This window comes from Pelmatolapia mariae, linkage group LG16_19, assembly GCF_036321145.2.
Source record: "Pelmatolapia mariae isolate MD_Pm_ZW linkage group LG16_19, Pm_UMD_F_2, whole genome shotgun sequence".
NCBI lineage: Eukaryota > Metazoa > Chordata > Actinopteri > Cichliformes > Cichlidae > Pelmatolapia > Pelmatolapia mariae.
In genome coordinates this window covers 68060487-68075138 of record NC_086241.1, presented here as the reverse complement: position 1 = coordinate 68075138, position 14652 = coordinate 68060487, and the positions used below count along the sequence as shown (strand labels likewise).

The 14652-nt window shown below is 47.6% G+C and overlaps 1 protein-coding gene across 3 annotated transcripts in view; it reads right to left on the bottom strand.

Moving 5' to 3' along the window:
• LOC134644414 (AT-rich interactive domain-containing protein 1B-like) overlaps positions 1–14652 on the bottom strand; it is a 158145-nt gene that overhangs the window by 23635 nt on the left and 119858 nt on the right. For 2 of the 3 annotated variants that reach the window (XM_063497452.1, XM_063497453.1), the window contains 3 exons: positions 13552–13638; positions 9474–9647; positions 1660–1981 (listed from right to left, as the gene is read on the bottom strand). In XM_063497452.1, the coding sequence (XP_063353522.1) occupies positions 1660–1981; positions 9474–9647; positions 13552–13638 (583 nt within the window). Of the gene's footprint in view, positions 1–577; positions 719–1659; positions 1982–9473; positions 9648–13551; positions 13639–14652 lie in introns of all 3 variants that reach the window. The other variant, XM_063497451.1, reaches the window with a different exon arrangement.

The window sequence follows — 14652 nt, the reverse complement described above, 5'->3', positions numbered from 1 at the left end:
GCCGTCTGATTGGTCCCAGCAGTGGGGATCATGTCATGCCACTTCTTATTGACAACTCAGCCATCTCTTAATGGCTTGACTAGCATTTGCATTGCTGCAAGTGTGTGTGTGTGTGTGTGTGGACAGCATTGGGCCTCCCGGATGCACGCAATTAATCACCCCCCCTGTCAGGCTCCTCCCCTCCCCTGCCTTCCCCCCACGATGCTGTTACAGTGCACGCAGCCCTGAGTATCTCAGTGTGTGTGTATGTGTGTGTGTGAGTGTGTGAATGTGTGTGTGTGTGTGAGTGTGTGTGTGTGTGTGAGTGATACTGGGGGCGCTCACTTGTTGTTGCCATTAGAGTGACTAAGAGAAGCCTGTGATACTGATGACTACAGTGATGATGATGATGATGAAGGTGATGATAGCAATTACAATGGTAATGATGATGACTCCTCTTGTTTTGCTGTCAGACGCAGCGCCGAGAAATGCCACCATGGTCGTTTTAGCGCGGCTCGGTCACGTGACACACCAACATCCACACACAAACTGATTTAAAGGCACGCACACACAAGCGTGGTGATGGACGTGGACCTACCTATGTTGATGCGAATGGATGCATGGAGGATGAGGTCGGGGTGGGGGTGAAGGCGGTGGACAGGTGGAGGAATGGTGGGGTGTGGGCCAGCGGGTGGAGGTGGGCTGCGTCTGGGCTGGGGGCCTCGCGTACAGAGGCGTCCTGCAGACCGCCGACAGAAAAGAGAAACCCACATGTTTCAGCGGAAACGGATGAATGCTGGCAAACGCTAATCTGAGCGCCGCCGAGGCTGCTCCCATGATGCATTTGTTAGGAAAAGCGCACCCAGAATGGCGCGAATGCAGAAAGCCATCTTTCCTCTCAGAAGACAGCAATGTTTTCACAAGTTCCCCCGGCAGGGTTCAGCGAAAGTTTACTGCCCACACAATCCCACAACAACCCCTCTGCCTCCAACACTGCGAGCGCTCGTACAGTCAGAGCTCCCGCCCTGATGGAAAATAATACCCCTGAACTCACACGCTGTTAGAGCTTCAAAGAGCTGTGCATTTGCGTTAAGGTGCTCGGTGTCACTGCGGTCTCTGGTGTTTTTACAGTCAAACCTGCAGTTTGCATTTTTCTTCTCTTATGTTTCGACGGTGCTGCATCGAGACCGCGCTGCCTGCTCTCGTGCCAATATATCTCTTTTTGCAAGAAAATGGCACTCGGTGCACAGAGCCAGATATCAAAATGTCAGGTACTTTATGAGATGTGTGAAAATAGGGACAGTTGCACAAGTGGCTCATAGAAGAGTGGAACCCCTGAGAACAACTCTTGCCTGCACGTCTGAAAAGAGTCTCAGAGAAAAAGAAAGTGTTTGGCTCAGAAAGCCTCTGCGGGGCTTTTCAGCACAAACCCACAGACGACCCGGCAGATCGATGTCTCTCGTTAGACGGTAACGCACGGCAGAGAAGCTCGACGGCCCAGAATTGTAGCGTACAGTAACCATACGGCACAATTCACACTAAAATACATTTTTCACCATCAAGACCACTTACAGCTACAGCTGGGATACGTTAGCTCGCATGCACATTCATTAACTCACATGCAGCATATGCACAACTAATGTGCTGAGTTTGCAGCCGGAGCCCTTGCCGCGCTCTTACCTGTTGTGCACTGAGTTGGCAGATCCCGGCACGGCAGCCGCTGCTGCCTCCTGGGTCTTGCGGTTAGAGCTACCCAAAGAAGGGGGACCCATCCCGGGCCCAGCTGGCTGGGGTACGCTGGGAGAAGTGGGACCCATGGCCGGGTACACCCTGTTCTGGCTGCCTGGGCCGTGGCCGCGTCCTCCGGGCATGGGCTGGCCGGGCCCCTGGCCGTGCATGGGGCTGGTAGCGTTCATGCCCAGGCTGTTGGTTACGCCGGGGCCGGGGCCACTGTAGCCGGTGCTGGCTGTGCCGCTGTAGTTGGAGGGCCGTGGGTAGTTGCCTGGAAGAAGACGACATGTGAATCAGCCAACAAAAGCTCATTAAGATCACAGAAAATCAGAAGCTACACAGACGGTGTCCCTGAAACGTAAAACATGGCTCGCTGTCGTTTCAGACGTCCTCCTAAATTCCACGATTTGGTTATGAGAACGGCACAAAATAGCTTCAGTGACAAACTGGAGCTGCAGATGGGTCTTATGAATCACCTCATTTGAGACAAATGGAGTGTGTTTGTCAGCTGGTACTCATATACCTACCACAGTGACACATACAGCAATTTCATCCATCAAGAAAATAATGCCGCGACAGCCGCGGAGCGTAAAGAGCGGGATTACACCGTGATTCACGGCGGCCGCCAACCTGCACGGATGCGAGGAGACCCACTCTGAGGTGTGGCCCGGTGAGCTGTGTGGCCCTGGGAACAATTGGCGAGCTTAAGGCTGACTTTGTGAAACACTTGAGAGGAGCTCTAATCTGCAGTAAATGCTTTCTTGCTGCCCTGGAGTGCCACGCAGCCACGATGCCAGGAGCTTTCCTAAGGCACACTTAAACCCCTCCATTTTGGCTTTAAAAGCCTCGCTCGACTCCAGCCTCAATAACAGCTGAAAGACAACACGCGCATGCACCAGACACAGCAGCAGGCACCTATACATGTGAGAGCCGTCCACACCCACGGCACGCAGCGCGCATAACAGCGTATTCCCTATTTGGGCACTGAGATTTTTCCACAGGGGACAAATCCCCCGCAAAATAGAAAAGTGGCATCTTCCATTGTGAAGGGGGCTATTTATTTTGATTTGATTAAGGGTGCTTTAGTTGGGCCTCACTGCGTAATCCCCTGAGAATATGTCTGGAAAAGGGGATCAAGTCTCTTTAAAACCTGAAGGCTTTTCTGCGCGCTCAAACGAGGGAAAGTTAGATGACAATGTTCCACACGGGGGGGAAGAGCGATACTGAATATGGTAATGGCTTCATGGTGTCCTCGAGCTGCTTCGCCGAAGACACTTTCCACACGACATAAGACCGCTTGTCCAACAGAGACGGAGGGAGCACGAGGGGGCGGAAAGAGAGGAAGACAGACAGACGGCGAGGGAGGGGGAAACGCTCCTACCCGCCAACCCCCGAGACAGGATTTATACTGAATCAAAATAAAAGTCTTTCCCATAAAAGTCAGCAACTCCGCTTGAATTTGTCCAGAAATTGTGATGAAATCTACTGTGGGAGATGGGAAAAGAAAAAGCGGATTATTTGTGGGGAGGCTCTGGTGAGTCGGTGAGCTGAGTACAGCTGACACCTGTCAAGGGTTTTGGGGCTATAATAGGGAAGCGTTCAGGAAGAAAGGATGCCTGCTAACGAACACAGGAGGATATGTATGGTGCGCTCTGTGTGTGTGTGCATCTGCTTGATTGTGTGAATGCATGTGTAATACTTTGGAGACCTTGCGAGCACTGAAACACGCATTTCCACGTTTCTTCCACTCATAATGAGCGACTGCCGGAGACGCTGTGGAAAATCCTGGGAGCTGTGCCCTGCAGCCCGACTGCTCTCGGCTCAGCTGGACGAACAAGGCCCCGGTCAGCAACTTCTCTCAGCCCTGGACGGCTGTTGGGACCCACGTCATGGCCGCCGGCCATCTATTCCAGGGGTTCGTTTATAGCATCTGGACTCTGAATTCTTCTGCCTGAAGTCCTAAAAGCGAGGAAGCGTCTGGAATTTTCCATCTCAGCGTGTTCACTCGCTGTCTTAGTATTTTTTCTTTTTGGTGAGGTGCTAAGCTAAATCTGTTTTGAAAAACTGTGTCATTAAGTCGGCGCGCCGCACTGAGGGAACTTATCAGTTTTGATGTACTACCATTCAAAGTGATGTGGGCTCAGTCGCCTCGGCTGACAGCAGAAAGACAGAGTAACTGCGGGATGGGGTTAATGTAAAGCTTTCCTATGAGAGCCTTGCTCTGTCCTGACAAGAATGATTCACTTCCTGAAGGATTGGTGCCGAGCCAGAATGCTTCTTCAAGGACAGATAGCACGCTAACCCACTTTTTAAAATGACTGAGAGCTCAACCTCAAAATCCTACAGTAGGTGTTTTCATAAGAGCCATTCGGGCTTTCAATGACTTTGGAAGTGCTGTAAGATTACATTAAAACAGGAAGATGGATTATTGCTGAGGTAAAATTTTGTCCAATTTAGAAAAAAAAAGAAGCAATAATGACTCTCTGTGCTGATATATTTAAAACGCTTCAGGGGGAAAAAAGAAAAAAAAAGTACAACTTAATGTTAACTTCCAAATGCTTCCAGATAAAAGCACTTCCTGTCAGGAAAGTCATATAAAAATGTGCATCTTCTCTTAGCCATGACTCTGGTTTTATGCACGGGAAACCAGGTTCAAAATGTGCAGTGTTAGCTTCCATTATGCACATGCATACGATGTTAGCATTAAAATGCATTCACAGAAGTGACTCTGCCTACTCTGACTGTTACTCCTGCTGCTCTGGAAACTAACCAAGGAAGGACAAGAGGAAAGGAGGACAAGGAGGATGCCATTTCTTATTTGCACCTTCTCGTGTCCTTGTAGCTCAGTCTTGGTTTCTCGCCTGCTTCTCAGCACTTGTGCCTTTGGGGAGTCTTGGTGGTATTTATAGCGCGATAGAGGGGAGGAGAAGGAGAAGGAGAAGGAGAAGGAGCGCTCGTGGTGCTTCGTTCACAATTACATGGAAATTCCCGGCACGGTCACGCATTTGTTGGACGCTATATCCTGTGCCGGGTTTAATACCCACAGTCCCGCGGGAGAGCTGGAGCGTGACCGAGCAGATTACCGTCGACTGCTTCCTCAGCAGGCCGGACCCGCCGACGCTAACGGCCGAGGCGGTCGCTCTGCCATCTGCGGCGGAGCGAGGTGTGATGGTGCACCGGTGCACCCTCTGGACCTGTGAACTCCATCAGTGAGGAGTGGAACGCAGATTACATGGCTACATGCTTGAGCTGCCAAGGACGGGAGCGTGGGCAGGCTGTGCACATGTGGCTGAACACAAATAAAAAAATTCAATAGCATTTTTCCTCTTTTCCTTTCTGTGAATGTGGTGGGAGTGAGCTGGGAGAGGTGGGCTTAGTTGGGGAGTGTGTCAAGTATAATCAAGCCGGTAATCATATTTTAGGAAGCAAGGATGTCTCTGTTTCCTCCTCGAATCGTTATGAAACTGCTTTACTTAATAAAATAACTGTAAGTCTGTTTAAAGCTGTTTAATCTGCTTTAGCACTTCAAATGTTTGACATCAGACGGGTCAATACAGACGAAAAAAAACAGATTCCTTCCTTGCTTCACTCAGCTCACTGTTACACTGCAGCGTTCATGTACAGCTTGGTGGGATGGATATATATATTTCTTTTTTTTGCAGCATCCCCTCTTGCCCGAGGCCCCCACATCTTCTACCAGCCACCTCAGCACCTTCCCCGGCAGGGTTTCTGAGCCTGAGCCGGGCTGGGGTGCGCCTTGGGGCTGCTGAGCTCCACATACTGTCAATTTCCTCCAAAAACATCCACTCGCTCCCTTAGGCATTGGCTTGAGTCATGGCTTTTTTCTTTCTTCTTCTTCTTTTTTTTTTTGGCTGAATTACTCTGTGGCTCCGGCAAGGCACCAAGGCTTAAAAGTCCTGTCTGAAGCACGGTCATTACCAGTGGAGTGCTTAACCCCCGGAGGGGGGTATGTGGTGGAGGGAACTATGCGATGGGTGGGAGAGAAAGCAGAGCTGAGACAGTCTCTGAATCGTTTTCCTGTAATAGCATAATATCCTCCTCCCCCCGTGTGTGTGTGTGTGCGCTGTTCTTAACATGCTGCTCTGCACCGTGTCCAAGTGCAGGTCTTGGAAACAGCTGCTGAGGACATTTGAGTCTCGAGGAGAGCCTGATATCAGCTGAGATCAGGTAAACTCGGGATATAGCGGCCTTTCAAAGCACCACGATAAACACGGAGCAGCTTAAATGTTTGGACCGCCTCCCTGCAACAGCTCTAACACACAGTCACAAACAGCAAACCTCTGGTTAGTGTTATCTGATCAAAGATCGCTTGAAAAAGCAAAAAAATATGTAAGTATTATTTGCAGAGAGGCCGTGTCCTCCGGCAGACTCATGTATCACATTAACTGTGTACAGGATGGAGCTTATGTAGCTGATTACACAAGTCCAGCTACAGTCGTTTACCCGCGGATAAAAAAAGCAGTCGTGTAGCCTTTAAAGTTACAGACACCAGACTGTTTTATGTATTTTGCTGAGCTACAAACTGTTTTAGTGTGTGTGTGTGAGAAATGGCTAAAAGACAAAATGCTGTTACCCATTACACACGGAAACAACCTCTCCCAGCACAGACAGGCCAAGAGAAACAGCAGAGCAGAGTTCAGGAACTTGGAGCTAGTTTCTGTGTTGGCTAATTTGCTAGTTCGCTCGGGAGAGGGAAGGGAAGCAGATGGAGCTGTCATTAAGAACAATGACCAGCAGCTGTCTGGCTCTGCTAAGGACCCTGGCTATGTCCTGGAGTCAATATGAAGCCTTAAGACGAGTTTACATCAAAGTAAAACTAAGTTGGTAAAATGAAACATTATGATGTGAAAGTGCACGTAAGTGGTAATCTGAACTCGGCTGTTTACCTGTAAAAATAACCACAGACGGCCACAAAAGGAGTAAATTAGGGGGAAGCTGAAGAATCACAGGCCAAGGGTGAATTAAGGGTGTTGGCTTTGGCTCTTCAGCAAGTTTGCATAAAGAAAACACAGGTGCCATATTTGGCACTGAGGATACCTGCACGTTTGCTATATCTGCATGCGAACATGAAGCACATACACATGTGCAGGTCTGAGCTGCTCCTTCTGATTTTGATGGAACATCTCTCCTGACGTCCAAGTGAGATTTCACGCTCATCTGCCTCCAGAGCTTCTCGCAGGCTAGACCGCCTCGCTGTTGCTCTCTGCTTACTTCATTTCTCTTTCTCCTCTCTGCTTACTGGGCTGTCAGCGCAGCCAAAGTCACATTAGGAGATAAGAGTGGGTGGAGAAGGAGGACCAAATACCAAACGCATTAGGGCTATTAATCAAGATTAACAAATGCGAGGGAGACGCCGCAAATTTGGAAAAACACACGCGCGGATGGGTGCATTTATCAAGGTGACACATTAAAACACACATTTACCAAAAAAATACCATAATGTTTGGTCTGGTGTGGCGCCAAAGGCAGAAAACGAACTACAACAGCAGATGTCGACGTTTGCCGGCTGGCTGGGAGTTTCATGTTGGAGAAACAAGCGAGCGCAGAACGTTTAATTACACAAAGTGATCCAAACTTCTTTTTTTTCCAGTTTTCCTGGAATCTGAGACTCGTCGTTTTTCCAAGTTTTTTTTTCTCCTGAGAAAAATCTGAAAACGCTTAGACTGATGGTCAGTGCAACTGGCCCTCCACACGGCTCCTCAGACAGGCCGAGAGAACGTGGTGGAACATCTGATTACTGCTCAGAGGCCAAAGAAACAATAAATACTCAGGAAGAGATGGATGCGTTTTCCCTGCACTGATCACTGCACATTTATGTGACCTCAGAGAAGCTTTGGCTTTTTAAACAGACAGAGCGACCGGTTGGGGTGGATGAGGATGACGTATGTACACGCACAGCACAGAAAGAGATAAGAAAGCTGGCCTTGTGATCTAATATGTTATCAGGATCTTGATCATTAGTAAAACTACAGTAAAAGTAAGTCCTCTGCTTGACTAGGAAAAAACTGGTGATTGTAACTTTTTTTGCATTTGGTGACTGATGTTGCCATCACCTACTGGTTGCCTGTAGGTTGCAAATTGATTGCACAGGTCACCTGGTAGGAGGCAACAATCGTGGTCCAACTGAGGCTGACTGCAGTGACTCTCAGACAGATTGCCAACATGCTGCACTCAGTCTGAGTCCATCTGCAACTCGACTGGTTGCCTGCTGGTTGTAATCTGCTTATGTTCCTATATAAAAACATATCTATAGATATATATATATATCTATAGATATATAAAACATGCTGCAGATAATCTCTATGAGAAAGCAACAGCGCTACCAACCGAGCCACCCAGACACCAAACTTTATGTATTCTTTTAACTCTTGAGATGTTTCTAGATGAATATTTCAGCTGTTAGCATTTGCCCTCTCATGTTTGCATGCTGTGCATTTTGGTCCAAAAAGCTTCTTCCTCTGGTTTTTGTGACTCATTCTTGCAGCCGTCTTGTTCTAAATTAAGATCTCCAGTAAACATGAATGAACTGGTTCATTTTATGCACAGCATGTGTCTCATTAGAAGACAGGCCGGTCCCCATCAGTACGAGGGAAGCCATCGTTGCGATCGGTTAAAGGAACGCGTTCAGCTTCTCTCTATGGACGTGATAACCTACTGCAGGTGCGACACTGGACTGTATGTATTTGAAAGAAATGAAGCTAAAACAGATTCATTATGTTCAATTCTTTTAAAAAACGACACATTTTTCTTTGAGGCCGATATTTCTCCAGATCGTGATTCAGCGGATGAAGCTCGTGACGTGTCAGCCGCCTCATCAGTCTGGAGCTCATAATCTTATCACGAGGAGGGCCAAGAGGTGTGTCCAGGGTTCAAGTGTCTCATGAATATTCTGAGTCTGGCTGTGAATGCCTACGATGAGACCTGCCACACAGGATGATAGAGGTCTGTATCAGCTGTGTGCGTCGTAGACTGTAGGAAACAGCCAATGGAAACATCTTTCAAAAGGACTCTTTTTGTATTCCTCATTAGCAGACTGTCTTTGACACCAGTGACACCGAAGTCAAGCCCGGTGTGACGGTGAGCGCGAGGCCAGCGGTAATCAAAAATGACAAATGTGACTCTCCAATCTGGGGCCAAACTCCTCCGTAACCCCTCTGAATGGATGATAGGCTGGACTCGTCCTCCCAGCGGACCAGTCAGGAAGCAGAGGCTGCTGCACAAATGTGATGTCAGTTAAAGTCAGCGTGGGGCCTGTTAATGCTTCTCGTGATTATAATTCAGCACGAAGCCTGACAGCAGTCGCAGTTTTCTCTGCTTTTTTAAACTATCGCCTGAAAGTTAGACTCTCACGTTTGAGGCGTTCGTGCTCACTCGACTTTTAACCGAGTTTCTGGTAAAATGACACGTGCTAAATATAGACTCGTGAATCAGCTCTTATGTCTTCGGCAGATTAAGAGCTCAGAGTAACGCGAAATTGCCAGCTTTAGAAAACATTAAACAATTATGATTTCAAGGCTTTTCTACACTACAGCTGAGCCCTACATCCTGTTTTACAATTTCTCACCTTGTGAGAAAACTATGTGAGATCCTTGCAAACGTTTTGTTACAGCTCTCGCCATCACATCATCTCTACACACATATATTTAATTATGTTTCCTGTAATAATAATGGACAAACAAATATTCCAAAATCTTCTGTTCATTTAAATGTTTTCAGATGATCACATTATAGCAACCACCAACCTTGGTGTCCATACTGAGGTGCGTGCGGTCCGTAAGGGCCCGCGGGGCCACCCTGGGAGTACGGACCCACTCCAGAGTAGAGGGGGCCCCCTGGCGATGGGTGGGGGGACATGGGAGGTCCGGTCTGTGGAGAAGCAAACTGAGAGGCAGCCTGGTTCCTCTGCATGTTGAACCCTGAAACACAAAAACAGGCATGAAAGCAGCAGAACCAGCGGAGGATTTGTCTGAAGCGGTCGTGCAAGTCAACAAAGCGGGATATTTATTCAATTTCCTCGTGTAAAAAGAGCCGTGTTCTGATAACGACCCTAATCTTTTACCTCAGCGCTGGCTCCTGTTACTCGCAGATACACTTTGTGGAGTAATACACGCGGTCCAGGTGTTAGACGGCGCTTAAAGAAAGCGGCAGGCTGACACAGGCTCGCATGGGCAGAAGCAGAGGGTCAAGTGTATGCATGTTCTGAAAGATGCACGCAGTCGAGTCTGTGCGCAGACAGAAAAGAGCAGGTTGAAAAAAGCCAACCGTTTGCTCGACTCTTCACAGAATAGCCGGCGATTTGACCGCGGCTGCTACGTTTTTCTAAACCATTTTGTCAATAGACGTGTCAGAGCCTCTCAGGCCCAAACTCGCCCGCACCATTCAAATTGACATTTGGAGAGATCCTCGCCTGGGCTTCGCTCTTTCAAGCTGCGCCGTTGGTTTTTAAACCCACAGAAAGGTCTCCCGATCCACCGCGAATGTGGAAAGGTCGCCGGGCGGCCATTCAGGGAAAAGAGAGGTTGCGTGGGTGTGGAAACGAGCGCGTGCGGTAGGGGGATTGCAGATTAGGGCGTAAATGGATCGGGCCCGCTCGACTGTAAACTGTGATAGCGATCCGCTTTGCTGAATGGGCGCGCGGGCCGACTCTTTAGCGAGTTTGGGGTTTAGGGAAAAACGATAGAGTTGGAAAAGTGCAAGTTGACACTTGTATAATTCCTTGTTTCTGCTAAGAGAGCATGAGAAAATATGAGGAGAGGGGAGGGAGATGAAAGTTTCACTGCATGATGGCTGTGTGCGCACACACGCATGTGTTTGTTTCTCGGTGTGTGTGGGGGAGATAACGGAGAAAGAGAGCAATAAAAGTGTGTGTGTGTGTGTGTGCAGCGAAGAGATGAAGGCCAAGACAGAAAGAGAGGCAGCGAGAGAGAAAGTGTGTGTGGGAGGAAAGACAGTGTAACAGAGGGAAAGAGCGATCGGGGCCTGAAAGTGCTTAGGCTGCGAGTGCTGGGTTTAAGGAGCGAGGACATTATTGTAATGTTTTGCTTCCATTAGGGTAAGGGGATTCTGGGAGAGCAGGAGAAAAAATACAGTGTGTAATACCGCACTTTAAATTGCCTGGAAAATGGATGGGGAGAGGAACATTGTGCAGACAGTGCTAAAAGCAAATAACACATTCAAGGATTTTTCTGTCTCTCTGCTTCGTTCGCTCTCCACACTCACACACAAACACACAACACGCACACAAACCTTTCTCTCTTTCGGGCAAAGTGAATGAAGCTCTCAGCCGGACAACAACAGGCGAGCGGCGGAGCACGCGAGAGAAAGCGGGGGGAAAAAAGGGACATTCAGCGGATTTATGGAAATGAAGAGTGGAGAGAGGCTCTTAGGGAGGCAGCCACTTGAGCAAAGTGGGGCGTGCGTGTAGAGGAGGACGAGGGGGGGGGCGGTGGGAGGTTTAATCCTAGCTAGGAAAACAGCAAAAACAACAGCCAACCCTGTTAACCTCGCCGTGTTTTCCTGGACTGGGCTGGGGAGGGCGCGAGGTTTACAGGCATTAGAGAGCAGCACTAAATCTCCGATTTGATTTCATCATGTTGGGAAATAACCTTTTACAGTGCCGCTCCCTCTCTCTCCGTCTTCATCTCTCCACTCCCTCTGTCTCTCTGTGATGTTAACTGCTCTTTGGTGGGTGATAGAGAGGGAGCATCGCAGTAATTCCATTAAGGTTGCATCCCACTCTTTCAGTGTTGTGTGGATGCAGATTTTTTTTTCACATGAGCAATTTTGCTGTTTTTAGTAATAGTTGAGAAGTGGCCATAATTGCTGGAAACAATTTTGCAGTTTGGCCAACACATGTGGCTTGCGGGTGAGCGTTCGTGTTACGAGCCTTTGGCAGCGAGTCGGGGCCAAAGCTGAAGTGGCTCCATCAAAAGAGCGCACACTCGGGTCTGAATGAGAGACTTATCTGAATGTTTACTGTGACATTTTTACACAACCGCAATTTTACCCTAACAATGAAGCTAAAACATGATGCTGCGTGTGTGTAAACTACATGAAGTGCAGAAGATTTTAAACATATACTGACACTGGAAATTATTTAGTTTGAAAGTGTTTGTTGTTTTATTTGCATATAATATTAAAAACCTGATAAACCAGCAGGGACTAGAAAGAGGAACATGAAGGTTTTCTCCCATATTATCTTCTCTTCACTGGCTCCCTGTTAAATCCAGATTTCTTCTTAAATAATCAGTCACGACTTAAAGACCTCGGAGTTTCGTATCGTCTTGTTAGAGCTCTTCACTCTCACACTGCAGGCTCACTTGTTGTTTCTAGAGTATTCAAGGCCACGTCCACACGTTTTCGTTTGAAAACATCTTTTTCTCTGCGTGTTGGCCTCCCGTCCACACTGAGACGGCGTTTTTGCTCAAGGAAAACTGAGCTTTTTGAAAACGCTCTCCAAAGCGGATACATTTGAAAACGCCGTTTTCTTGTCGCAGTGTAACCGCAGGCCTTCGAAATCGATGACACATTTTAGTCATGTGATGCAGACATGTGACCAATTAAACTAAGATAGCGGAGGGCATTATACAGAGCTGTTCTGACAGCCCTATTAAAGATGAATATCAGTTTGTACATGATATTAATTCTCACTCGCTTTTGCAACTTTGTACTTTTGTGTTACTCGCAGCAACAACTCCACCTCATTGTTAGTCCGTTTAAAAAACTCGGTGGAAAGTAAATCAGCGGCAGACAGAAATGAGGCAGGCCGAATCTTCTTGCGTTTCACGCATGTGCAGGACAGGAACGTAAGCGTTTTCAACCGTTTCAATGCGGACGCACAACTCTGTGAAAATGTCTGAAAACGATAGTGTGGACGCGGTTTTCAGACGAAAACGCCGTTTTCAAATTTATCCAGATTAGTGTAGACGTAGCCTAACAGTAGAATGGGAGGCGAAGCCTTCAGCTTTCAGGCACCTCCCAGTTTGGACGATTGGCCCTGTTCACATTTGTCTTAGCTGATACCATCCTATGCATCACTGGGTTGTCGCCTATCATAGAAGGTTATGGCAGTATTTAATAAGCTTGAGCCAGCCTACTGTGCTCAGTGCCTGCAAGCTGCTTTGCAAACCACCTTAGTGTCATGCAGCGTGATGCTTGTTGTCACCGATGCCTGCTCAGGTCTGGGCGGGAGGTCTTCCTGCTGCTCTACCTGCCTACAGCTTCTCAGTTATGCCCACTGAAGAGCGAGCAGGTCTCCCAGAACAGAACCATGAATCACTGCAGAAGGATGATCTTAGAGAGAAACCCGGAGCACTCACTATTGTGGCGAGTGGGAAATTCCCACAGTTCTTTCTCTGTCTTTTGTCTTTCTTTGTAGCTGTGTCAAATGACTTGTTTACATCTCTTTGCTAACTTCTTAAACTCCAAGTCTTCATATTTCCTAAGAAAATCTTTCATTACAGTCGCTGGTTTCATCTGTGGTGCACTAAGATATCGTTTTTGTCTTCTGTTTGTTACGGCCTCTAATCCTCCTGCACCGCTCGCTGGTGTTTCATGTAAAGAAAGAAATTATTTCTATTTCATCGTCCGCTTTGTAAGTATACAAGCTCTTCATCTGAGCCTGATGCACAATGTGGATTTTCTGTAATATATATTTCTGTACTGTACAGAGCATGTGTGCTAGCCACTAAATGTTTCTGTAAAACATCCTGAAACACTGCTTGCCATTGGGTAAAACAACGATTCCAGTCCTTTAACTTAAGCCTGGGGTAGCTGTGCCCCTGGTAGGCTGACTCACGGGGCTAACACACACAGACATACCTCTCTCCTGAGCCATAGGTGAGCGTGTGATTGGCGGGTGACCTCCATCGGGTCCGTTTCCAGAGCTCTGCGGGGCCATGGCTGAACCTGCAGACATGGATGTGACATCTTTACCTGCTATGACATTGTTGTTTTAAGAAAGGCTTTCACATTCAAAGAAAATGTTTAGTGTGATGTAAATTCCACTTTTTGCACAAAAATGAAGGAAACAGAAATGGATTCATATTTGCTTTCTGTCTGCTTCAAAAGCGATGCAACAATTAAGCCCTGAAGGTTCACTTTTGTCTCAGCCGCACAAAGTTCTCAAAAAGTTTTCTCCCGCTTGATTGACAAATAAAAAAAAGAAAACAATAAGGGCTGCGTATCAAGCTGAAGGTTATTTTTTGACTGCCTTTGTTTCTTGAGCAGCGATTGATCGGGTCAGAGGGTCTGATGCCAAATTTAGCCTTTGCAGACGCACAGCGGGCTCAGCACAATTACTACACATGAAGCTGTTTGTGATTCACTATCAGCTAAATGACAAATGCACTTCCAGGAGACATATCAAGTCATTGGACCCCGTGCCACTTCCTTGTGTAAGCATTAAAGCTGCAGCGATCCCCTATAGAAAACCGGAGCCATTCGAGGAGCATCGATTAGGTGGTTGTGCGGGTCTTTGGGCTGCGCCTGTTCCATTGAAATCCAATAGCGAGTTGAGGGTCTGATTAGGACAATGGCAGACAGAGACTACGGCGGATTGATTTGGCCTAGAGGAAGGAGAGAGATGGCAAATTAACCTTTTATCTTCGAATTCAGGCTGGCGACGATGACGGGGGGAAAGGCGAGGGAAACTCGCCGCTTCTGTCTTTCTGTGGATACGATGTGCAGCGAGTGACAGGCAGCGAGTGCAATCATGAGGGAAACATATGTTCTGTGATGACTATCGGTGCGTGTTTTTAAGATTACAGAGTACGGGCTGACCCGTCTCAGTGGGAATATATGCAGAAACTAAGTGTTTCCTCAGGATGACACATGACGAAGTACAAACAATTCTGTCGCTGCTCCCGAAAACTCACATTGAATATAAATCCCTTATTATAGAGGAAACACTTCCCATTATTC